Source organism: Natrix helvetica, assembly GCF_964273705.1.
Source record: "Natrix helvetica genome assembly, chromosome: 4".
In the NCBI taxonomy this organism is placed as follows: Eukaryota; Metazoa; Chordata; class Lepidosauria; order Squamata; family Natricidae; genus Natrix; species Natrix helvetica.
In genome coordinates, this window is record NC_138550.1 from 51,738,508 (window position 1) to 51,763,988 (window position 25,481).

The 25,481-nt window shown below is 36.6% G+C and overlaps 1 protein-coding gene across 4 annotated transcripts in view; it reads left to right on the forward strand.

Moving 5' to 3' along the window:
• The window catches only part of MAP3K7CL (MAP3K7 C-terminal like), a 52,730-nt gene extending 28,681 nt beyond the window's left edge, over positions 1-24,049 (forward strand). For all 4 annotated transcript variants that reach the window (XM_081951497.1, XM_081951498.1, XM_081951496.1 and 1 more), the window contains exons 3-5: positions 3,198-3,259; positions 19,453-19,568; positions 21,439-24,049. In XM_081951497.1, the coding sequence (XP_081807623.1) occupies positions 3,198-3,259; positions 19,453-19,568; positions 21,439-21,619 (359 nt within the window). In that variant the 3' untranslated portion in view covers positions 21,620-24,049. The remainder of the gene's footprint in view (positions 1-3,197; positions 3,260-19,452; positions 19,569-21,438) is intronic.
• Positions 24,050-25,481: the final 1,432 nt, after the last annotated feature.

Here is a 25,481-nt window from a genome sequence, read left to right on the forward strand (position 1 = left end):
GAAAGTTGGAGCCAACCCTCCCAGAGTGAGGTCAGCTCCAACCCTCCCGAACTTCCATAAGAGCTTAAAAACCTGGCTCTGACTGGTTGATAGATTAATAACAGATCCCACTCCCCCCCCCCCACTCATCCTACTCACTCACTCCTCATTTTTTAGTTAGGGTTGAGCATTCTTAAAGTATAAATAAATAAATAAATAAATAAATAAATAAATAAATAAATAAATAAATAAATAAATAAATAAATAAATAAATAAATAAATAAATAATAAATAAATAAATAAATAAATAAATAAATAAATAAAATAAATAATAAAATGATGCGCATACATAGAGAATAAATACGGAGATTGGGCAGCCTTATTTTTATGTCAAAATCTCTGCTATTACATTTTGTCAATAGCAATAGTAATATCACTTATATACCACTTTAGAGTGCTTTACAGCCCTCTCTAAGCGGTTTACAGAATCAGCATATTGCCCCCAACAATCTGGGTCCTCATTTTATTGACCTCGGAAGGATGGAAGGCTGAGTCAACCTTGAGGCTGGTGAGATTTGATCTGCCAACCTGATGGCAGCTGGTGATCAGCAGAAGTAGCCTGTAGTACTGCATTCTAACCACTGCGCCACTGTCAGTGATGTAGTTAATCAAGTAAATGCTATTTTTTCAAACTACTGTCCTATCCACGTATTTGGAATAAACTACATTCAACTCACCAATATTTCCTTTGAGCAAACAAACGAATAGCTTCTACCTCTGTTCAGAAAGCCACTGGCATTAAGAAAAAAAATATTTTTTGCCTTATATATGAGGAATTTTCTAATCATTGTTATTTATAAAAATAATTTAGTAAGCCAAAGGAATGATGAACAAAATACCTCGTTTTTGTTAGCCAAAGATTAGATACAATTCCACATTTTTTCCCTCTTCAATCATATCTGATTCTTGGAGACTGCCAAAGCAAGTTCCTGCAGTTTTCCTGGCAAGGTTTTTCAGAACTGATTTGATTAGATACAATTCCATATAACATGCAAAAAACATGTCACTGAAGTATACATCAAACTAATCACTGGAAGAGTAAGCATAATGCTCATCATTGAATCCATCAATGTTTTCCCCTTACCCAGACTGTTTTGGGCTGCCTGCCATATGGCAATTTGCCAGAGATCTGCTCATTCCATTCTCATTCCAGAAGAAAAAGAGGATGTTACTATTGTCCAGCTGCTCATTCTTGACATCCCAATAGTCTTTCATGGTCCTCCTGGAGCTCTTAGGACCCTTCAGACAAGGCTTTTTTGTATTGCGACATAATCCCAGAGTAGAAAATACATCTGCTGCATATCTTAGTATGAAGTGGGCACATATGTATTTTTAGCTCTTCATCTTTTTATAATAAATGTAAATAATGAAGCAAATATGAGGTCACCATTCCTCACTTAATGAATCTTTATAGTTTCTTCCTTTACAGGAAAAACAACTTTATCTGCAATGTGAGCAAAGGCAGTCCCAACACCAGGAAAACATATATTAATGGGAAAGTTACAGCAGTGAATTAAAGCTGAACAATGTCTAACTTCATACAGCATATTGGAATGAAACTGAAGAAATAACAGTAGGGCCTAGTGTGACATCTGTGTATATGAGGCCTCTCTTTCAGTTTATGTAAGCAGCCATATTTCAACAAGTCATACATTGGCAAACTGAAAATCCAGAAAACTATATGGTGCCATTAAGATTCAAGAAGAAATAATATTTAGTTTCATAATAATTACAAAAGCTTCCAGCTTCAGTGGTTTTTGTAGAATAATTTAAATAAAATTACTAATATTATATAATGTATATTAATAATGCATAGTGGATTTGTAAAAAATAATAATCAAAGAATATGTTTTATCCAGGGAAAAGAAGCCCATCTACAGCAATATAAGACAATATATGTAATACAGAATAAATGTAAGACAGAAATGTAAGATAAATTAATACATGGCAAGCAAAGACCTTAATGTTTTTAGGAACTCCTTTATGGTCAGAGTCTGGGACCAAGAAGTTATCACCTTAGTCAGATATCATGTCCCAGTGGTTGTTTTTTTTTTTACATGGCTGCTGCTTCTCTTGCTATTCTCTCTTAAGACATACTTTACAAAATATATAAATAGAATTTTCTGTTTTATCCAACAGGCTAATATTTGTTTACAAATAATTATTTGCATTCAGTTTTGCATGTTGTGAACACAATTGTGGGTTATTTAGAACACATGAACATCAAAGCAGAGGGTGAGTCAATCAAGTTTCAGCTAGAACCAGCTAACAGCACCATCACCAGTTGCTTGAGACAAAAAATGTAAACAAGTTAAACCTCAAGACTATTCAGAATGGCTATGGCTACATTACTCTTTAAGAGTTTTGTTAGTTATGTACTAATGCTGACCTAAGGTCATTGCAGAAGTACTATATCTCTGTTCCTTCGTCCACTCCCTATTTTCCAAGTCTTTAATCTTGTGTTACTGATACTTCTTGGTCTCTGATCATTGCTTCCATCTCCAACCATACTTAGGATTACAGACTGCTCCTTGGCTTCTGATCATCTGGCAGCAATGCTTGGCATTATAGTTTATAGTGTTTAGCATTTGTGGAGTAAAGAAATGTTAAGAGTTGTATTGTAAAATACATTAGCATCAAGGGGGTTACAAAAATGGTTTCCTGTGACTGGAGACAGACTTGGTGAATCCTCAAATATGGAATGATTGTTACAAAGAAGCAGTAAAGGCAACCTCTTTCCACTAAGGTCTAACATTACAGGGGAGCTTGATCCATGTCACTCTTCTCCCCATCTTTAGTGGCTTGGCAATTGTGTAATTGGAACAGAAAGCTTGATTAATAAGCAATATCCATTACAAGAGAGAAGGGAGAAGTACCTAACCATTCTTCCAACACATGTCACGGAGGAATCCAATATAAGATTCAGGATATAACTGGCTGTAAAAAAAATCCTACTTTCAGTGATCAATTATATTGGATAGACACATGTACATATCTTTATTTTAAAAAATACATATATTTTGTATAGATATGGAGACAGTCTGTAAAATGTGATAAAATGTCAATCAAAATGTTATTTCTGTAGAGATAAGGATACAAAGATAAGCAAACTCTAATCTTTATAAGACGAGTTCATAATCTTTCTGTTTTTATTTCAGATGATTCACCCACAGAGAACGCCTTTCCTTTGGCTTTTCCAGATCTAGAACAGCAGCTTCAGGTGCCTCTGTTTGTTTTGTTTTGTTTTGTTTTTAATATTCAAAACTATAATATGGAACATATTTTTGAAAATTCTCAATAATATACTATTGTTAATGGGAATCCATATGTACATGCAATTAATATATCAAGACATTCTCAGATAGTGTTTGGTACAGAATAGTCATTATGGAGAATGTCTATATAATTGTTCTGAAAGATAATAGGATTTATAATAGGTAAAATATAAGGAAGATAATTTAAGAGGCAATACCTTGAATTCTTCTACTGCAGGGGTGTCAAACTTGTGGTGTCACATTGTCGTCACATGACATATCACAACTTTTTCTCCTTTGCTAAAACAGTGGTGGGCATGGCCAGCACATGATGCGCCTGGCCCACAGGTTGCGAGTTTGATACCCCTGCTCTAGGGCAAAGGATAAAGGAACTTTACTTAGAACAGTTATGAGTTCTTCCAGAGATAAATAAATAAATAAATTCTAAAAGCTTCTGGTGTCACAGGGTTAAAAAGAGAAAAAAATGGCAATACACAATTTAGTCCAACAAGAAAGGGGGGGGGGACATATAGGAAGGGATATTAGAATCTCTTAGCTCCAGTTGTGTAGCACCATTAGAGAATTATGTGACATCATTGAGAGATTAAAAAAAGAGGTCAATTTGGGTTGTGCATGTCATTTGGGTGTTGGCAGGTGAGAAAAAGAAAGACAAAGATTTTGAAAAAATGAACAGTAAAGAAACAGGTTTTTAACTGCAGTTACAATTCAAAATGTTCAACACATTCTGACCATCAATATAAACATAATTTGTGGCAAAAGGGTTTGTACTCTAAGCAATCATTATCACGTTTACATTTTAGTTTGAGATTTGACACATTAATACATTTTATAAGCTCCAAAAGGACCAGGAACTTTGTTTAGTGCAGATCAGGGATCCCTATCATCTGGGCTGTGGCCCACTACTGGGCCAGGGCCTATTCGCAACTGGGACGCGAGAGCAGCATGCATGCCTACTCACACAAGATGAGCTGTGTGCATTCATTTGTGCACCGGCCCTCCATTCATGCAGCCCAGTTCCCCATCCCACCTGAGCCGGGCTGCCAAGCCGCAAAGGTTGGGGACTGCTGGTATAGATGAACTGACATATACTCAAATGCTACAATTCCACATTTGGAATTTTATCCCATTTTATATGTCACAATGGCTAAATACGTCTATTTTGCCAAGCCAAAGTTAAATAAAGACTGCTAGAATTAACCTAAAACCAAAACAAAAATAGTTGTTTTGATAATCATGACGTCAAAACTGATTTAGACATTTCTTCTCATTCATATAAGGAGAAGCATCAAGAGAGAAAAGGCAAAAGGAGGGTTTGATGTAAAGTTCTGTAAATATTTACAAAATAATCATGTCAGTGCCCTTCATTCACAATAATTTGGAAGAATAATAATTAAGAATATATGAGATTGCTTCTAAACTGTTCTAACAATCTTTGCTTGTTCTGTCTTTTGGCATGGATTAAACGGCCTTTAAGAAGCATTTATCATATGGTTTTCATTAATATCGGTATGAGTTTTGTTTAATTCTCTGATCAATTTTCCCATTTTCCCAACAACTGTGTCTTTAAATACACTAGTATCACCTCCTTTCTGGTCTAGTTTTGCATTCATTTGGGGTTTTTTTCCTTCTTAATGCTTGTTCTTATTACACTTTGTTTAGTATTGCTTTTCTTCAGGTGCTAAATAGGTAGCATAATTAATAAGATAATCATTCTTTTGTTCTTCTCCTCTTAGTTATCTATTTTGATTGTAACTGTTTTTACATTCTTAAACTGCTATCCTCCAAATGCAATGGATTTCAACTCTTAATCCCAACCAGCATTATTTGAAGAAGGCTGTTCCGATGACTACAGTACTTTATCTGGCCTTCTTTAGGTGTGCATAATATGCAGAAACATTATATATACAAACCAATCTGATGTATAGTTTATGTAAGGACTACTATTTCAAACTCATTACACAATTCGGTGTTCCCTAATGTGCTTATTTTGGATTAGAATAAAAGGATGTTCTAAATTACTCTACATGTCTCCCCCCCCTCACCTGCACTTTAACTGTCTATTTCGTATATGGTCAAATGTGGTATAAACCTCTAGAAACAGATTTCTTACTAAATATTAAAAATTTCTTGGCCTACTTCATGTGTGGCATTTGTTTTGTCTCACACTGAAGACAGTTCCGCCAAAGAACTAGAATATAATTATTTTGCTGTTAATTCAGCGATAAGCAAGATCACATTCTTGTATAATTTTTTCATGTTTTGCTATGTGACAGTTTTGCAATGAAGAAAAAGAATAAGTAGGGACAAAGGTGCTGCTGAGGTAACTATATTCCAATTTTGACAAAGGCCACTGAATTATTCACTAGTTTACACCAGGTTAACTTCAGAATCATCTGATACCTGTTATTCTGGAAATAGAGCAGTATGTATTCATATGAAAAACCAATTAAATTAGAAGGATAAAGCTAAAAAGTTATATGCTTAGGAGTAATTTTTGTTTAACATTTTAGGAATTACTTCTATATATACTCTTGGGGTTTTTTTTTAGATGGTTTTGTCACAGATGGGAATCTGATCCAAGAGTATACATCTTCTAACTCAATTATAGATCTGACCATAAGAGAGGGCAAACTATACCAAATGGATAACTCTAAAGATATGAGATGTAACATTGGTGGAGACAACTTGAGCTATTAAAATTCTAAAAACTGAATCCATACAACTGGTTGACTAAAAATGACATTACGGGAATGAGAAGCATGGAAAGAGGGAAATGACAGATTTGTTAGACAGATGGGCTGCCTTTCTCTTTATAGAAAGGAGGGAAAAGATAAGAGCTGCTTAAGTCAGGAATAAAAAAGTTTTCTAGTTTTGGAAACAGGATTTACAGGGTGGATAACAATAGAAACATTCATTAAAGCCTAAACATGTAAGACAAGCTGAACATAGTGTTCAAATCAGAAGTATGCATTTAGTATAAACACTGGGGAAAAGATCATTTGAACTGAAAATTAATCAAATTAATGAAATACTATATGAAGCAGTTATCCCTGAACATTGGGAATCGGGCCTATTTGCTTCTGATTCTTCAGGAAGTCATCATTTCTCTATTATTATGCATTGTTGCTGGGAGTGCTTGCTGGTATCATCTTGTGCTCTTTTTCAATTACTTCACTTTTTCAAGATACTTTTTCAAGTATCCAGATCTATTCCACAAAATATTGACTCCAACTCCACAATTGTGTATTACAACTGGTCCAATCATGGACTTGACAATATGGCAGTAATCAGTAGCGTTAGTCTACTTGAATTGGCTAGTGTCTCCCTCACAGCCTTTATTGTTTTTCATTGAACAGAACCATCACAGATATGGCCTATTCCTATGTTTTAGACAATTGGCAATCAGTAATCTATAGTATTAAAAGCATGCATCCCTCCAGAAATTGTAGGTATCTTGGTGGCTGATGTATCTAAATTGCCATTCATTCGAGTCTGGTTCAGTAGTAAATTAGCAGCCAGTGAAGATATTTAAGTACATGTAAGGAACTAGCTGTAGCTTCTGGAGCAATCTCAAGGGTGACATCACATGGACTGCATTAAAGCAGTTAGGTGATCACCATGAATCAGCCAAGCTATCCCTATTCAGGGTTTGAGAATCCCTCATCTGTAGTGCTTTTTAAAAAGAAGAAAGAAAAAGAAATAAAGAGCCAGGATTGATCTTCAGCACATAGTTCATAGCTGCACTCATTGCTGATTATGCACAAGTTCTCTTAATGTATATTCTTTAACTGCATATCATTAAGCTCTGGTAATATTTTAGCCTAAACCTTCTATGAAGCTAGTAGCTCCATATAAATATGAAGCATAAAAAAATAGTGCCTTCAGGCATCCTAAAGTAGAAATCCAATGTTACTTTCTAAAAATTGGCTGACATGAGTGAATGTTCCATAATTGTGTCCAAACAAGACTATCAAAAGCAAAATGTGTGTCTGTGTGTGTGTGTGTGTGTGTGTGTGTGTGTGAATCAAAGTGTCAATTTCTCTATCTCCCTTTTCAAGTTACTTAAGCAAATAACTCTGGATGGCTAACAATACAAAACCAATGTAAAAGTATACAAAATGTATAATTAAAAACAAATATAACAAATACAAAAGCTGGGGGAACTTACAAATAAATCATAGCCCAAAATTCATATATATTGAGCTGTGCTAATGACCCATCCTTAAAGCCCCCACATTCTTAATCAGTTGACGTTTCCAAAGGCTTTCCAAAGGCAGACCCATGTAGAGACCATTACAGTAATCTAAATGGGAAGTAAAATACTGTATGAGTGACCCTGAGCGAAGCCTCCGAATACAGGAATGGGCACAACCAGTGGTGGGATTCAGCTGGTTTGCACCAGTTTACTAGAACTGGTTGTTAACTGTTTGCTTAGTTTGTTGAACCAGCTGAAGCCTTGCATCTCCCTCCTAGGCTCTTCTTATCGGGAGGCTCATCTTGCCTCCTGGCCGTCTGAGCTTGCTAGAACTGTTTCGTGCCACGGGAGCAACTGTTTTTAGCCTGGATAGCTCCTGCACTACTCTGCGGGCTATTGCTGGCTGAAATGGAGCCTTCGTAGGCCCAATCCAACCCTCAGGCCTCCGGAAGCCTGCTCCGGCCTGTTACAGGCCAAATGGAGACTCCATGGGCCGAATCCACTTATTCATCCCCACCCCCATTCCCCATGGCTTAATGTACTTATTTTTCGAAGAGCTGCCGAAGAGGCTGACCCACGTGGCAGAGAAGCCAAAGTCTTTTATTGAGAAGAAGGTGAATAAAAGACTGTAAGAAGGTGAGATGTAAGGAAAACAGCTTTCCCCGTCTGAATAAAAGACCAGCTTCTCTGCCATAAGAGCCTGCAGGCTTAGTTTGGGCCCACTTTGAATGAGTAGCTTCAGGGATTGGAGCATGTCAGCCAATCAACAAGGGCCTTGCAGTTCAGCCCAAGACAAAGGAATCAAGCTCCTTGTTGATTGTCTGCTGTTGCTATCTCAATCCCTGAATCTGTCCTGAAGCAGGAGGCCTGCTGGCCACATGGCTCCAAGTGAAAGCCTTTTACTCAGAAGCTGGGGAAAATGTTTTCCTTAGATTTCACGTTCCTACAGCTTTGCTATCATCTGAATAAAATACCTTGTCTTCTTTGCCATTGGGTCAGCGTCTTCTGGACTTCCGGAGATCTTCAAAAAGTAAGTAATCCATAGGAAATAGGGTGGGGAGGAATAAGTGGAATCGGGGATGCTAGCATTTTTAACTGGAGGATAACGTACATAATGAGAGTGAGGGAGGGTCTCAGGAAAGTCCTGTCTTAACACCACATGAGTCCCGCGTCACGTCCAACCAGCCATGCTTACCCAGCTGATCATTAGGGCAGAGAACTGGTTGTTAAGTTATTTGAATCCCACCACTGGGCACAACTGTCACACAAGATGGATTTGCAAAAGACCCTCCTAACAATTACATCACCTGCTCCTCGGGCAGGACTTGAAAATCCATGAGGACTCCCAGATTGTGCAACAACTCTGGGGAATGCTACTCTATTGGGAGTTATTGATAAAACAGCTCCAGAACATGGCACTCTGAAACCTGGAAACAGTCGGTTCTGCTTGGGTTGAAATGTTCATTCCTATCTATCTATGCCCTCATCACTTCTAGCACTGGTAATCACTTTTACTGAATCATTTGTACAATCCAGTACAGAGATGTACACCTGGGTATTAACAGCATGCTTGTGATATCTCCCCCCTCCCCCCTGCTGATAGATGATCTCACCCAGCAGCTTCATTCTCTAGGCTGCCCAGCCAAAATCTATCTCTGAGCAGATCCAAGTGACCTTACCCAATAGATATTTAGAATAGTCCTTGGGATAATCCAAGCCAATTCTTTCCCTAAATAATACTAATTTTAAAAGCTTTGAGACTGATCTTTAGACAAGCAATATGTTAACAGAATTTCTATAGTTAGGTTACAGCTATGTTTGCAATCATCATCTCCAAAAGATGGCATTTACCCATGGACATCTATTATAATCCTTTGCATCCAGAGAGATTTTTCTCAGAATAATTAAATCTTCTTAAGGACCATAGTAACCAACTCTCAGTAATGAATTCACTATTTATAAAATTCATCCAGATAATCCTACATTTTACAAAAAATCCTCTGAATTTTTCTGTTAGTTTCATTTTCTATTTCTTGGATTGCAGCAGTAGAATAATCCAAATTACTGGCTTTCAAACTCCATTTTGACGGTCTTTTCTGGAACACTGTTTCCCAATATAGATATTATAGATGTGAATGGATGTTAATAGTGGACATAATACCATGCACATATAGAAATATTGGCTTGATTTCATGTCTTAAGCAGTTGAGACTTACAAGAATTATATTTTGAGCCAAAAAATGAGCATGAGTGAAAAAAGTTCAAATTTTAAAATAGAATATTAATTTATAGGATTTATAATTAATGTACAATTTAAATATTTTGAAATGAAAATTGATCATTTGTTTTGGAATACTAGACTCTAATTTGTTTGTAAATAACTAAAAACTATTTGGAGGATCAGCTTCCAAAAGTCAGATTTACATGTCTTAATATTTTTAAGATTATTGCAGTTGATACCATAGATGTTGCTTTGCTTCAACTTGCAATTCTGAGAACTGAACACTTTTGTTTTATATTTTGTCATATTAATCCTCACTCAAATATACTATGAATATCGTCTTGGTGATAACTTATTTTCCACATCTTTTCATGGTAAGCAGTGTTATGCAAAGTAGGGAAGAAGAGTAAGAAAATAAGCAAAATAAATGAAAGGAATGATATGAAGAAAAGAAAAGTAGAACCTTGATTTCCTGTACCATGACCAATTTGGTAAGATGCAAATTCAGTATTCTGAATTTGATTTCACACTTCCCCTCCCAAGTAATGAACAAAGCCCATTATTTTCAAAGGACGATGAACAATGTTCATACATTTAACAGAAATGAATGTACCTTGTGTAAATTCAAATTTGATCAACTTTGTTTCAATAGACATCTGTGCCCTACAAATGGCTTATAAAGTTAATTTTTTATGTCTAACAAAATGTAATTTTACTAACATCGTATACCATATCTCAGGCCTGAAAGCTATTTTTTGCTTTCGGCCTTCAGGCCTGCCACATTTAGTCTGTGGGGAAATGGAAGGGGGGATTATATGATGTATGGGAGATATATAGTCTAAATAACAGAGAGTCAAGGACATCTTACCCTGCACATGCAGTGGAATGACTGGGAGGCATCTCCAATTGGGATGGGATCTGAGTGGACCCCTGTGATGGACATGTGGATGCTGGGCAGGGACTTGAACTTTTAATTGGGTAGCTGGAAGCTTTCAGATTTGGGTTTCCCCAGATGTGCCAATATGATGGAACTTTGAGGAAACTCAAGTCTCGCAGTCTTCTTTCGTTGGGGGTGTTACTTGGAACCCTGACATTAACCCAAATCTCTTTTAAAACCTCAGCCAGCTCCCCCAAACTCAGGGGTGCTGTCTTGGATCCTGAGCCAAAACCAGGCGGCGTGAAGACTCGGAAAATGATACCATATTCCTATCTTTCTATGCATGCAAATCATCCTTTTTTCTATCAAATCCATCCACCATACTGCTACACACTGCTGTATGTGTGTGCCTGTGTGTTTCTCTTTTTAAAGATACTGTCAGTCTATCATAACTTTCTTGATCCCTACTCTTTCATACAGTTTTGTAATTTTATCATCTTTCATTCACTCTATGCAAACAAAGTGAGGCTGGAGGTTCCAAACATTTTTTACCAGGCTAGGTAACATCTTCAGTGGAATTTAAAGAATGCCAGTGTTGGTGTTTTTCTGCTTATAAAGGCTTAATGTAATCAGTAAGTCTTGTAATGGGAGCAGTAATGGATTTCAAAAATTTGTAGAACCTCTTCTTTAGGTGTGGCCTGTTTTGTGGGAGTGGCTTGCCAGCCATGTGACCAGGTGGGAGTGGCTTGCCAGCCATGTGACTGGGAGGGAGTGGCTTGGCAGTCATGTGACCAGGTGGGAGTGGCCAAGACAATGTCACTGAATTCTTTGCCCCAATGAATGATCTACAAAAAGAAGATATAAAAAAGGAAAATATTTTGTGCACTTACTACTTAAATAAGATTAAAATAAGTACACAAAACAATAAAAGAGCTGCTTACAGAAGTACGATGACTGTCCTTGCCGGTCTTCTACATCACTAGCCACACTTGCTCCAGTGAATGGCCTGCACAAAGAAGAGACACAGAAAGGAACTCTTCAATTTGCATGCACTTCATTAGGATGAAACAAGTGCACAAAACAATAAAACTGCTACTTACAGAGGGAAGATGACTGCCTTGCCGATCTTCTACATCACTGACCACACTTGTTCCAGTGAATAGCCTGCACAAAGAAGAAATAAACTCTTCAATTTGCATGCACTATATTAGGATGAAACCAGCACACAAAACAATAAAAGAGCTGCTTACAGAAGGAAGATGACTGTCCTTGCCAGTCTTCAATATCACTGACCACCTTGCTCCTATGAATGGCCTGCACAAAGAAGAGACACACAAATGAACTCTTCAATTCCATGCACTACATTAGCATGAAACAAGCCCACAAAATAATAGAAAAGGAAGATGACTGTCCTTTTGTGTGTCTTCAACATCACCGACTGACCACCTTGCTCCAATGAATGGCCTGCACAAAGAGACACAGAAAGGAAGACATTAATTGCATGCACTACCACATTAAGGATGAAACCAGCACACAAAGCAATAAAACAGCTACTTACATAGGAAAGATGACTGTCCTAGCGATCATACTCTGTTGCCTCTTCATCCTGTTAAATAATACTAAATGCAAAAGAAATAAAACAATATTTGACTCGATTATGGTTGTAAGCTGAGGACTACAATAAGGTAACAGAAGAGACCTCTGTTTTCACCCCACAATGTACAATCTTTTCAGGAAAGATGTCCCCCCCAAAACAGGAAAGATATAGTTTTTCATCTAAGAAGTTAGATCGAGAATGAATGCCATAGGTAGCTTTACAGAGCAATACAGATTTCTTTTTCTGAAATTTATTCCTCAGTTCAAAAAACAGGAATATATGAATTAGGTTCAGTACTTAGGACAGACAAAGTAGCTATTCAAGAGTTAGTGGTGTCATGATTAGAAGCAATGGTAAAGCAAGATATGGATTTAAAACCAGTAATATTTTGTTGGGTATTTCAAAGGGAATACAATACATATTTAATTTTACACATGTTAACAGCTGCTAGAATTGTGTTTGCATAACAGTGGAAAAAAAGATATTAAATGAATAAATATTAGAATGTGCAGGAATGAATAAATTGACAATTAAAATCAAGAAGGCTTCAAATACTCACTTGCTGCTTACTGGAAGCCATGCGGCCCTGCGTTATAAGCAAGCTCGGGATCCTTGCAAGGCCGCAAAAGATCACTGGACTCGCTTATAGTGCAGGGCCACGGCAGGCCGCTGCAGCTGGCTTGCCGCCAACCCCTCCTACCCCGCGCTTAGTTGCAGCTTACTTACCTGAGGGAGGCAGCAGTAGCAGCAGAGAAGACAAGCAAGGATCAATCAGCTAGCGAGCGACGACACGAAAGCCAAACAGGAAAAAAGGTAAGTGGGCCATCCGTGCCATGGTTTAAATAGGGCTCTTAGAGGCGGGACAATTGCTGAGCCAGCCAATCAGTGAGCGGCGGGCAGGGCAAGCTTGGTGTGGACAGGCGGGGGCAGCGAGCAAGCAGCGACGGAACAGGCGGGGCAAACAAACAAGCGGCAACTGGACAGGCGGGGGGAGTGAGAGGGGGGGCAGGCAGGAAGGAGCGTTCCAGTATTGTCCCACCAGACGAACAGGTTCTAAAAGGTACGGTAAATTTGACGAACCCCTTCTGGTGTACCGGTGCACACCGGGAGCAACCCACCCCTGAATGGGAGTGTCATGTCAGGTGGAGGATGAGTCTTGTGATGGGTTAGGTCAGGTATGGATGACATCAGGTGAGGGTCTTGTGATGGGTCAACCAAAGTAACCCAAACTTACATCAACAGTGATGAAAAAATACTTCAGGATAGTTAGATCAAAATCACTAAATAGAATGTGTTGTAAAAAAATAAAAATAGGAAGAAGAGCAATTATTTCTTTCCATTTTCTGGGGTTGCAAAATCTGTAGACTGAAGAAACAGTGCTGATTTTGGGGGGAAATTCTATTTATTTAAAGTGGTTACAAAAATCAAAAAATGCAAACTATAAAATATTACAATGAAATTGATGCCAAATGCAAAATTAAAGTAAAACATGAAAATATAATTATTAACACTTTACAGAAGCAGTGCTTTTCACACATGTATCTCTTTAGGAAGTATTCATTTCATTCCTGAAGAAAAATTATTTCCTGTGTACCCGAATTGGAAGTGGGGCCATCTTCAAAAAGTCTTTCCTGCTGATGTAAACTAACCAGGAAGATTCACAGTGTGAAAGTCAGTCACAAAGATTATTGAGCCTTATGCCATTTATTAATTTATCCTGCCATCAAATTTAGCTGACAGATAACAATATTTTTCTTAAAAAGTCGATTCCACCCCTTTAAATCATGCCCACTGGGCAACTGGAACCAAGGCTAAACAGTATAGAAGCTAAAATAAAACTCTTTGCCACCATAGTTCATTCACTAGTCTATGCAAGTGCCAACAGGAACATCCAATTCTACCGCAAAATAGTGTCTCCAACACCAAAGCATCTAGAACAGCCAAAAAAAGGATACCATGTTTGATGCTACTTGAAGTTACTGAGAAGTACTGACAGTAGCAGGATCCTACTCTTACGATCTGATAATTTTAAATTATAGGACATCATTCACCAAGGCAAAGCAGTCTCAGTACAATTTCCCAGGCAAAACTTAGCAGGGAGACATTTCATATAAACCATTAAACCCATTAAATGATTAGAAGAACATTTATCTCCTCCCTAGAGTTATTGTAAAAAGCAGAGACTTTGCTAAGATACTTTCATATTCTGATAAATATTATGGAAACAATAACAATGTTTAAATTCAAAGACTGAACTTGGATCAAAGGGAATTATAAGCAGACATCAGATGCCATCTGTGTTTGTTGTTAGAGGCCAATTATTAGTCAAAATTGTTAGCTGTTCTTTTATTGAAACTTACTAAAATGACATGCTAAAGGTTAGAGAATAATATTGCACCATTTCAAAAGGGTCAATCTGAGTATAAATATTCCGTGCCACTCCCCACATAGGGACTCTAAGCATTTTCCTCCACAAATAGAGGGATCTAAAACAAGGCTGCGGAGATAGAAATAGTTTCTTTCTTATAACAGAGGAATGCTGGTGCTGATTAACAGGACCATAGATGAAATTAAGCAAGTCCTTACTCTTGACTCAAAACGTAGTATGGCAAGAAGTTAATTTAAACAACATAGAAAAGTGTTTTACATACATAGTTATAGGTAAAAATAACCCATCCATCAATTTGAGTCAAAGTATAGATGGTCAGCCAAATGAAACAAAAATATATTATCTGAATGAATTTATGAAATGATGCCTGCTATGGCTGTATACAAATCTTTGAGGCTTCTGATTAAAAACTTCAGGTTCCCAGAACAGTTTCCCCCTTTTTTATTCACAGAAAAGACCTCAAGAAGCAAGTTCAGCTACACTTCAATTAGAACAGCACAGGCTGTTCTACACTTCAATTAGAACAGTCAAATCATTTCACTTTTCTGACTTGACTGTTTTGCATTCTTTTGCAAGCAAATCCCTCTCCTGCCTGATACTCTTTTGTGGTATTAAATTGTAAAACTATTCATATCTAGATTTAAAAAAGAACTTATAGAACTAATAGGCAAACTTTCATTTGTCTCTCAGCATCTGACCTGATCTAGTGATGACTCTCCTATAAATAAATCTTTGATCTTTCTTTGGTCTGTCTTGTGGCACATCCATAACAGGCTTACTGTCTGAATTGGCATGTTAGGTCCCATGGTACTTTTCTTCATGAATCTTCCTCTGGGTCTCCCCCTCAAATATTTCATGAACATTACTCCACTCAAGAACAGACAAGCCTTCAGCAGTACAAAAAACATGATCCATCTACTTTAGGATCACTAGATATTTTTTCTTAGATTAAAATATAATATTCCACATCCATCAGAACCAAGTCAGTTTTAACCACTATTAAGCCCTTAGCTGCCTACAATCATGCCCATAAAAAAGCTCCTGCTTTTTTCCCCAGAATGTTCTTTTTTAATCTTAATGTCTCATTCTCTGCGTTTTAAAACTTCTTCCTTTTAGACAACTGCGTATCTGCATTTCTCCTTTCTCCCATAACCACCATGAGAATCTAAAATGAGAATCTAAACTATCATCTATTCATAACTCCCTAGCAGCAAAGAATAGCCTTCAGAATTAGGAAGAACTATTTGGATATCTGCAAATACCAGCAAGACACTATGGAGGAAAGCAGTCTCATCATAATATCTTAAATCATATAATGTATTTTATAAATTAGAAATCATATAATTGATTTTGCTTTATAAAACGTAGAGCACTTTTTTGCCAAGTAGCTTAGCTTTATCTCAGGCCCCATGATGGTGACCTTCTTTTGCCCCAGGTCATGATTTAAGCCTATCACAAAACAAGACACAGAAGAGATAACAGAAGAAAAATTAGACAATGCATTCTTATGTTAACAGCATCTTCCATACCACACCAATTACATTACATTAAGGTTCTTCAGTAAAGATGAAACACTCTTGGATTGTGCACACTTGTGATTGTGTAGCATGAATTTTAATGCTTACTATGGAACTTCATACTAAAACTGCCCTCTTCCAACAGAATATTATTGTGGATCCTATCCAGTAGGTATGAAAACTAGAATTTATTTCAGCACTGTGAATATCTTCCAAATACCTTTATCTACAGTATGACTACATAACAGAAAAACCCACAATAGTCAGCAATTGTCTGCATTTAGGTATTGTTTGTACAAAAGATTTAAAAACTTACGGCATTGTTTTTATTATTATTATTATTATTATTATTATTATTATTATTATTATTATTATTATTATTAATAATAATAATAATAATAATAATAATAATAATAATCCTACAACGGATCCTCAGAAAGATGGCTTCAAGATACTGCAATGAATGTTATCATTCTATCACATCCCCAAATATTCTGTTATTGGAATGTAAAATATGTTATTCATCTAAATCAATGAACCCTTCCAAGACACTGTTGATATGCACAGGACACATTTGTGATGAGAAGAGCTGCTGCCTTCCTGACACTCTAGCAAGATGTATAGCATTTCTGTCTGACATGTTCAGAAGATTAAAGGTTCACTTTTAGTAGCAATAATTACACTATGTGCCTCTAGCTGATATTTATTTATTATTGATTAAATGTAATTTAAATTAGCACAAGACTAGAAGTTCTGTTTGAAGACAGACTGAGCACTCAGAGTTGTGTAGCATAGGGACAAGAGTTGGATTCAGAATGCAATCTCAAGCTCCCACTCAAAAAGAGTTTTCTGGGTAATTTGGAGCCAATCATGTATCTTAATGCCAACAGTCTTATAGGACTATTTTGTGGACAAAATAAGAGGCAGAAATAATTTTTATATTGGCTTGAGCTTTTTCATGACAAAAGGCAACAAAAAAGAAATGGGATGATAAAATATTGAAAGATAGTAGGCATTATGGTATCATACTTTAGAATGTAGAAGATGGCCAATGACTTATTAAAGTGGTAAAATAGGTGCTTACCAAAAATATTAAATTGCTGCGGTATGCAACAATATTGCTTTGTATTAGATATTAGATTAGATACCCCTCATCCAATCAATTTATTATACCTCAAGTCATTCAGAATCTTGCAAGTCTGAATGTGCTTGGAATTGTTCATCAAGCTTTTTCAGAATGCATTTAATGCACTTAATGCATATCTTAATGCACTCCCTCCTTTTACCTTTGTGAGATCTAGAATAGAGTCTTGTATGAGATTTTTTTCCCTTAGGTTTCAATTCTGCCCTGGGCTCAGGTTGCTTTCATCTGACAGTTGTTTGTAGTAGCAATTCCATCTATGCCTCAAGGCCTTAATCTTGGTGCCTTGGTCAAATACTGCCTCCTTTATCCTTTGAGATGCTGCTCCCTCTTTCTGTACTTTTCATCTTTGTACAGAGGAATACCTCACTGCCTCTTCCTGCATTCTCTTGCTTGAGTCTAATACAGTCCTCTCATTGTTATTTTGTTTTATTAACCTTGTTGGACCATCCGACAGCTACTTATGACCACAATTGACCCCAACATTTCTGTTGCTAAGCAAGACCAGTGTTAAGTGAGTTTTGTCTCATTTTATAACTGTTCTTACCACAGTTGTTAAGTGAATTACTGCAGTTGTTAATTGGTAATACATGTTGTTACGTGAATTTGGCTTCCCCGTTGACTTTGCTTGCCAGAAGGTTGCAGACGGTGATTGCATGACATTGGGACACTGCAACTGTCATAAATACATGCCAGTTGCCAAGTATCCAAATTTTGATCACATGAGCATGGGAACCTACAATGGTCACAAGTGTGAAAAACAATAGGTCATTTTTTCAGTGTCGTTAACTCCAAACAGTCACTACACAAATGGTTGTTAATTGAAGACTGCCTGTAACTACATTGCCACAAATTGAAGAAAGAGACAGAGGAACTAATTCTGACGGCACAAGACCAAGACTTAAGAACAAAGGCATACAAAACCAGAATTGAGAAGACAGCAATTGCTGCTTCTACAAAGAAGCTGAAGAAACAAGAGTTCACAAAGTTAGCTCTTGCAAAAAGATTTTACTGATTACAAATAACGGCATGATAAAATAGCGGCAATGGTGCATTGGAATATCATGAAGAAGCTAAATTGTTCTGGGACTTTAAAATTCAAATGGACAAGTACCTGCCACATAAGTCCTAGACTTAACAATTGTCAATAAGAAAGACAAAAAAGTTTGGATAGTGGGCATACAGTAGTAGTATCTGAAATAGCAGAATAGAAGACAAAGACTGGAGGAAATTTAAAGACCTGCAAATAGAAGTAGTTAAACTGTGGCAAAAGAAAGCAAAGGTAGTATGAAAAGTAATAGGCACCTTTGATGCAATCCCCAAACATCTGGAGGACTACTTGAACACCATCAGGATGGACAAAATCTTCTTTAACACCATCAATTGCCTTCTGTATATCCCAGGGTCAGGGCCTTGGGAAAAACTTGATAGGTGGATAAAAATGCCAAATTCAGCCAAAACATCTGGCTGACTATGCAACAAACTATAATTTATTATGATGTATTAAACTTGTTGCCATCTGAATCTCAATGACTCTGGATGGATGCCATCTATTCCTGCCCTCCAGAAGCAACGAGAGGCCCATACTGGCAATAGGGCAAACAGAAATTATGGATTTTTCCTCACTCTTTGAGGCAGATGGGCAGTTCAAAATGTGAAAAATAAATAAAATAAAAAATGGGATGTTACCAGATAATATTTGGTATCTATATGCTTAATATGGCCACTTCTAAATAACAACATGCAGTGAAAAAAGTGCCCACTTTTTAAATTAAGTACATATTTTTTTATTAAAAAACCACATGGTAAACTTTTACTCACAATTCTTCACTTAACTCGATATACTAAATTATTAAATACTACTTTTGAAATCAAAATTCTATGCAATAGTGTCAAGTGTGATTTTAGTAGTGCATTATTTTATTCAGTTTTTCTCTTTTTTCTGTTTTAGTTATTGTATTGCTTCTTATTTCATATTTGTTAAATGAGGCACAACATGCTATTCTGAATGAAGGTTAAATACTTTTTCCTTAAATAAAAAAAAAACCAGGTCATATATCTTTTTTCCCAGGGAGAAGGGGAAATGTAAACCTTTTCACAAGAGCAATATCAAATAAAGCATCTCCTCTTTATGTTCAAATGGCATCTCCACTTAAATTATATTTAAATTTAAATACCTTTTTCTTTCTTTCTTCATAAAGCCCCTGCCTCCCTGCCATGACTCAAAGGAATCTATGCAGGTGTTCAAACAGCATTGCCAAATAGCAGAAGAATACTATGAAGTCAAAAAAGAAATTGCACTGCTTGAAGAAAGAAAGTAAGTTTGTTTTCACCCACATCTCACAAATACTCAGTTTGTCACAGAGTCATAAACTGATTTAGTGATTTAACTAAGGTGAAATAAAAATTCAGTGCATTTATCTCTGTAAATAGGTGGAACATGTGACTTGCATTGAAAGTAGCAAGCGTCATTTGTTGAGATTGCTGGCTGTAGAAATTAAACAAACAAACAAACAATAAACATAAGATATGTACTTTCCCAATGTTTCATGTTTCTCTGCCAAGATAACACCTAATCTGATTTTACTTACAGTGCAATAGTTTTGAAAGTGCTTTAGAAACCTGGAGAAATGTTGGCATTCAAAACATTAACAATAAATTGAAATGTTACATCCAATAACTTGGATTAGCTTTTGCAAATAAGCAAGTTTTCATGGTTTTAATTAATTAATAGACAAACCAGCTTTCTTCAACCTGATGCTATGACATGTAGGACTTTTGGAGGGTTTTCAATTATAAAGATATAGAAGAAACCATTTAAAATAAAATATGTTCAATGTAGTAATCTTCCAATTTCCACCCATGGGAGAGGAGATATCACGAATAAAGTCTTAATGAAGATGTGTTTCTTTTTGATAACCAGATATGAATTTGTGTGCTATAAGAACTGATTCACAGTGCAGTAAATTTGAAAACAGTAAGACATATGTGGTAAAGTGTACTTAACCTACTAGTATTAGAAGGAGTCATCATGGTTGTTGGATGGAACCAGTAGTACTCTGGAGGTAGTTTACACAGGTTGACTTGAAAAATAGTTTTAGGTTCAGATGACTAAAGGTAAAGATAAAAGTTCCCCTCACACATATGTGCTAGTCGTTTCCCACTCTAGGGAGTGGTGCTCATCTCCGTTTCAAAACTGAAGAGCCAGTGCTGTCCAAAGACATTCTCTCTGGTCATGTGGCCAGCATAACTAAACACTAAAGGCACATGGAACGCTGTTACCTTCCCACCAAGGTGGTCCCTATTTTTCTACTTGCATTTTTATGTGCTTTCGAACTGCTAGGTTGGCAGAAGCTGGGACAAGTAACAGAAGCTCACTCTGTTACACAGCCTAGGGATTCCAACGACCTAACTGCCGACCTTTCTGATCGGCAAGCTCAGCGTCTTAGCCACTGAGCCACCACGATCTTCAGATGACTAGAAATCTCCTTTTAGCAGTGAATTTGTTTTTCTATCTTTCTAACTTGTTCTCTAACCAGTAGGAATAAGCGTTCTTGTGCAGTGAAGGCCCCATTGAACAGACAATCCTAGTCAGATGCTCCTGGGAGGTAGTTCAGCATGCTTCCTTCCCTCCTTTCTCAAGTACAGTACCACAAATACAAATACACAGAGCATCTTCCAATTATTCACATACATACATGCAAGCATACGGAACAGGTGAACCCATTTGCAGGACAGCACAAAAAAGAAGTCATAGCACTTAGTGTTTTCCTGTGTCAAGGAACAAGTGTGCAAGCAAGGGAGAAACAGTACAAAATTGCCTGGCTTCAGTGCTTCCCTTCTGCCTCTCTTTTTCATGGTTGGCACTGGAAACAAAAATACATACATACATACGTACATTACAAGACAGCTATTTTTTCCTTTTAATTCAGATTTACCTACAGCTGTTAGTGAAATTATACACAATGGATTTGTTACCATGATGAGCATGTTGATTGCTATATTGAACACACCAACTTGAGTTTTCCCGGGGGGGGGGAAATTCCTACATTTTCCCTAACTGATATTTTCAGAAAGCAATTCTCCTTTTTCTTCTTTTATTCATGGATCCAAGCCAAGATATCTGTGTTCACCTTTAATATAATCTTGAAAAATAGAAATCACTTATTTTTTGTTTTCCTTTTCAGAAAAGAGTTGATCACTAGGCTAGATGAAGCAGAAAAAGAGAACAGGGATGCTGCACAATTAACCAAGGAGTACGCAGATCTGACAGAAGAGAACCGGACACTGGAGTTGACCCAGACACAATGTGTCGAACAGCTGGAGAAGCTTAGAATACAGTATCAAAAGAGACAGGGATCATCATAACCTGAATCAACATATCTGGGCCAATTTAAAAAAAATGCAAATCTTGAGTCTGCTGGGTAAATGGATTTTTCTTTCTTTCTCTGTCTCAAAGATTCCTTCTAAAGAGTTGGAACACTTAAACTTGCAGACTATACAGGCATCTATATTTAATGTAATGCTTTCCAGCCACTAGCTAAATATGGATATTGGATATTTTATTTCTAGTAGCATAGTTAGAGGCTTATCAGTCCCTATTATATATGCAAATGGATCAGGTTTCAGTTCTAAAGATATTTCTTTCAGTTTTAAGAAGGTTTAAGTGCATTAGAAACTGGTATGACTCATCTCTGTTGGAGGGTGCATTACACTAAGATGTATGGCAGGAAGAATGTTAAAATAGGACAGGCTGTAGCAATGCTGTCTTCTAAATTCAAATTTTGAAAACTGGGAGAAAAACCTAGCAAGAGAGGTAAAAGAGTAGTCAAATATGGAATAATATTTAAAAGTTAGTAGCATAGTACCTAAATCACTTTCGTTGTCAAGCTACAGCTAACAAAATTTATAAACAAATTATTTGGTAGTAACCGCCAAGATATTTAATAATATTTCAATTTAGAATTTCAGTATAAATTGACAAGGCAATATGTACAATATGTACATTGTTAAACAATAAGGGGAAAGGTCTACATTGTACAACAGTATTAAGCTTCTTAAAAGTAAATCCTGTTGATTTTAATGGCATTTTTAGTTTGAAATTTAGTTAGGCATTATTCCCAAGTGAAGGTTTGAGGATTTAATATTAGACATCAAATTCAAAATGTAACAAAATTAACTACATTTTTAGCAAGAAATTGAAATTGTTACCCTTTCTGTGTATAAGAATTCTTTTAGTTGTGATTTTATACAATAAGTCATCTCTATTAACACTCGTGCTACATACAAAAGTCACTATACATTTGAAACAACATGTGCTTGCGATCACATCCTAATTAAAAGCAGTGCTCAATGTGTTGTGAGAATCAGCCTGTTTCCAAAAAAGTGCATGTTCAAACCGTATTGGATCAATTTGTTTCCATTTCTCTTTTTTTGTAAAAGTATATTCAATACCACAAAGTAATCAGAATTATAATGCTGGAAGGAATAGGGATCATTCATCCAACTTGTGCTCTGAAACTATTTTTCAGACCAGGAAAAGCACACAATTATTTCAACAGTATAATAAAAAGAATTATTATACATTTTTATGCAAGTAAATTAATAAGATTCGTAAAAGCAAATTTTTATCAGTAGTTTTGCTCCATATTTCTTCCCCATACAGTCAAATAGGGCTAAAGATTAGCTACTTAAAGGAAGAATTTTCAAAATTCTCCCTTGCCTTTCCCTGCCAGCCAAATTGCCAGGACTCTATTTCACCAATGACAAGTATGGTATGTCACCACAGTCTATGAACTGTTTTCTTTCTCATTTTGTTATAAACTGAATTATCAATGTGGTTTACACAAAGTAGCACTACAATCGTAATTGGAATAGGCAAAAAATACCACTGAAGAAAATATTTTTGCCAGTTTTGTTCATGGTGATGTTAAAACTTATGTTGCTGTAAAATAACAAACTTAAGAAAGTTTGTGTTTTACTTTATAAAATCTATTGTTCTGAGGCTTCAGAAACTGCAGAAATGTAATATGATACATATGTGTATGTCAGGTACAGAAACACTATGCCATCATCATATCTTTCCAGAATTATAGGCTGAGGATTTAGTCCTAATCAGAATTTGTATAGAAATGTATATGATTCTGAATACCAATGACATGCAGTCAGGGGAGGCAGGGGAGGCACAGCTGCACCACTGTCATCATGAAAAGAAAAAAAAATGTAAAAGGAAAAAGGCGAGAACTGAGGTCACGCTGAGCTAGTTGCTGCCTCACCGTGGATGACTCTGCTTAACTGTTTAAAAAATCCTCTCAAAAAGCGCCCTTGACTATGAGGCAGGAGAACTGCATGCCTCATCTAGTCTGACTTTAGGCGTTTTATTTTCACTCGAGCAGAGTTAAGCAAGGGTTAAAAGCCTAAAAATTCCTGACGTAGGTGAGGCACGCAGTTCTCCTGCCTCATAGTAGAGGGTGCTCGTTTGTGCGGGGCTTCTTCCGAGGACCCGAGGCAAGAGCAGAGTTGAAATCCTCTCTGAAACAGCTGGAAAAGGTACGTGTGGGTCGGAGGGAGGGGGAAGAATTCAAACTTTATCCTCCTGGTGCGGGCTTTGGGCAAAGGCTGGAGGGAAGGACTCTGGCTCGCTTGTGCTCTCCCTGGGGTGTAGTTTGATTGCAGGCAGAGCCATGTTGCCTTTTCAAACCTATAATCAGTGAAGCTGGGCTGGATCCTTCCGGGGCTGGGGGAAAGTGTGTGTGCTCCAGTATGGCTCTTTGACTGGCTTCCTGCCTCCTCCTGTGGTCTCCTCGCTGGTGTTCTTCCCTCCAATCCAACTTTGTGTGTGTGTGTGTGTTTGTGTGTGTGTTTGTTTGAGAGACAGTGAGTGAGGGGGAAGGGGGTAGGAGTTATAGTCCAATCCAACTACTATGTCTGTGTGTGTGTGTGTGTGTGTGTGTGTTTGAGAGAGGTTGGAGGGAAGGAGAAGGAGGAAGGAAGGGAAGGGAGAAGAAAAAAAAGAAAGAAGGAATCTTCTTTTGCAAAGGAGAAAAACAAATGCTGTCGCTTTAAAATGGAACTGAGCATGCCTGGCTGTGGAATTCTGGGAGTTGAAGTCCAGAAGTCTAAAAAAATTTGAAACCCACCACTGTGTCAGTGCCTCACCAGCCATAAACCTCACCGCACGTCACTGCTGAATACACATTTTTAAAATAAATTCAGTACTATTAAATTAGCCTTACTTCTAAACACATGAGGCTAGGATCAAGAATCTAGAAATTATTTGTAAAAAACAACAACAGAAAAGTAACACAGAGATATGAAGTGAATAATTGTATTATATGATTGTCCATTGGAATTTCAACCCTACACACATGACTTGAAAGCAAATTCAGGTTGGGATTTGCTTTTTGGTAATTTGTTTAGGTTTGTGATGAAAAAATGGTTTAGTCTTACATCCATATTTTGGTGAACTTTCTAGAAGAAATGGCTGATCTTAGATAAATATTTTAAATATTTCATTTCCTTCTTTTTCTCCACAAACTTGTTTTCCTTGAATCAGCTAAAATGTCTTTGTTATATTGCCGTTCTATTCGCACAGTATTTTTTTCATTAAAAACAATTTTAAAAACTTATTTCTGAATTTCATTACTCTGCCTAGCGGATTCTAGATAGACATATAATGCGTATTCATAAAGATTTATAAATCTTACCAAAGTTGGGCCCAAATAGCCATCAGATGAAGTGTATTTCTAATATTGTTGCAATCAAGTTAGTTAGCCTTGTGGATGCTACTAGAACCAATTGAACCTCATAGTTTGCTTATACAATTGTAATAAATATTAAATAAAATTGATAAAAATTGACATATTTTATTGATTAAGCCAGCATTTAAATTCATATTAGTTGGCTTAATGTATTGCAATACGAAGTGGTTTTTTTAAAAAATAAATCAGATTAAGCTGTACTAAGCTCTATTGTTTCAAATGATTTGATGCCAGTCTATATTAATCTTTTAGTTTTTATTTGACTATATTAATACCGTAATAACAAAATAAAAGCACTGATGCATACAGTACATAGTATTAAAGAACCAATGCAATCTAAATAATCTTAATGTTGATAAACTACATATATAAGCAATTAATTGCTTAACAGAGATGTTTATAGCCTTTTTTTACCACTGTATAATAATTGTTTGTCAGTCCTTTGTCCCCAGAATGCATAATTCTTGGTA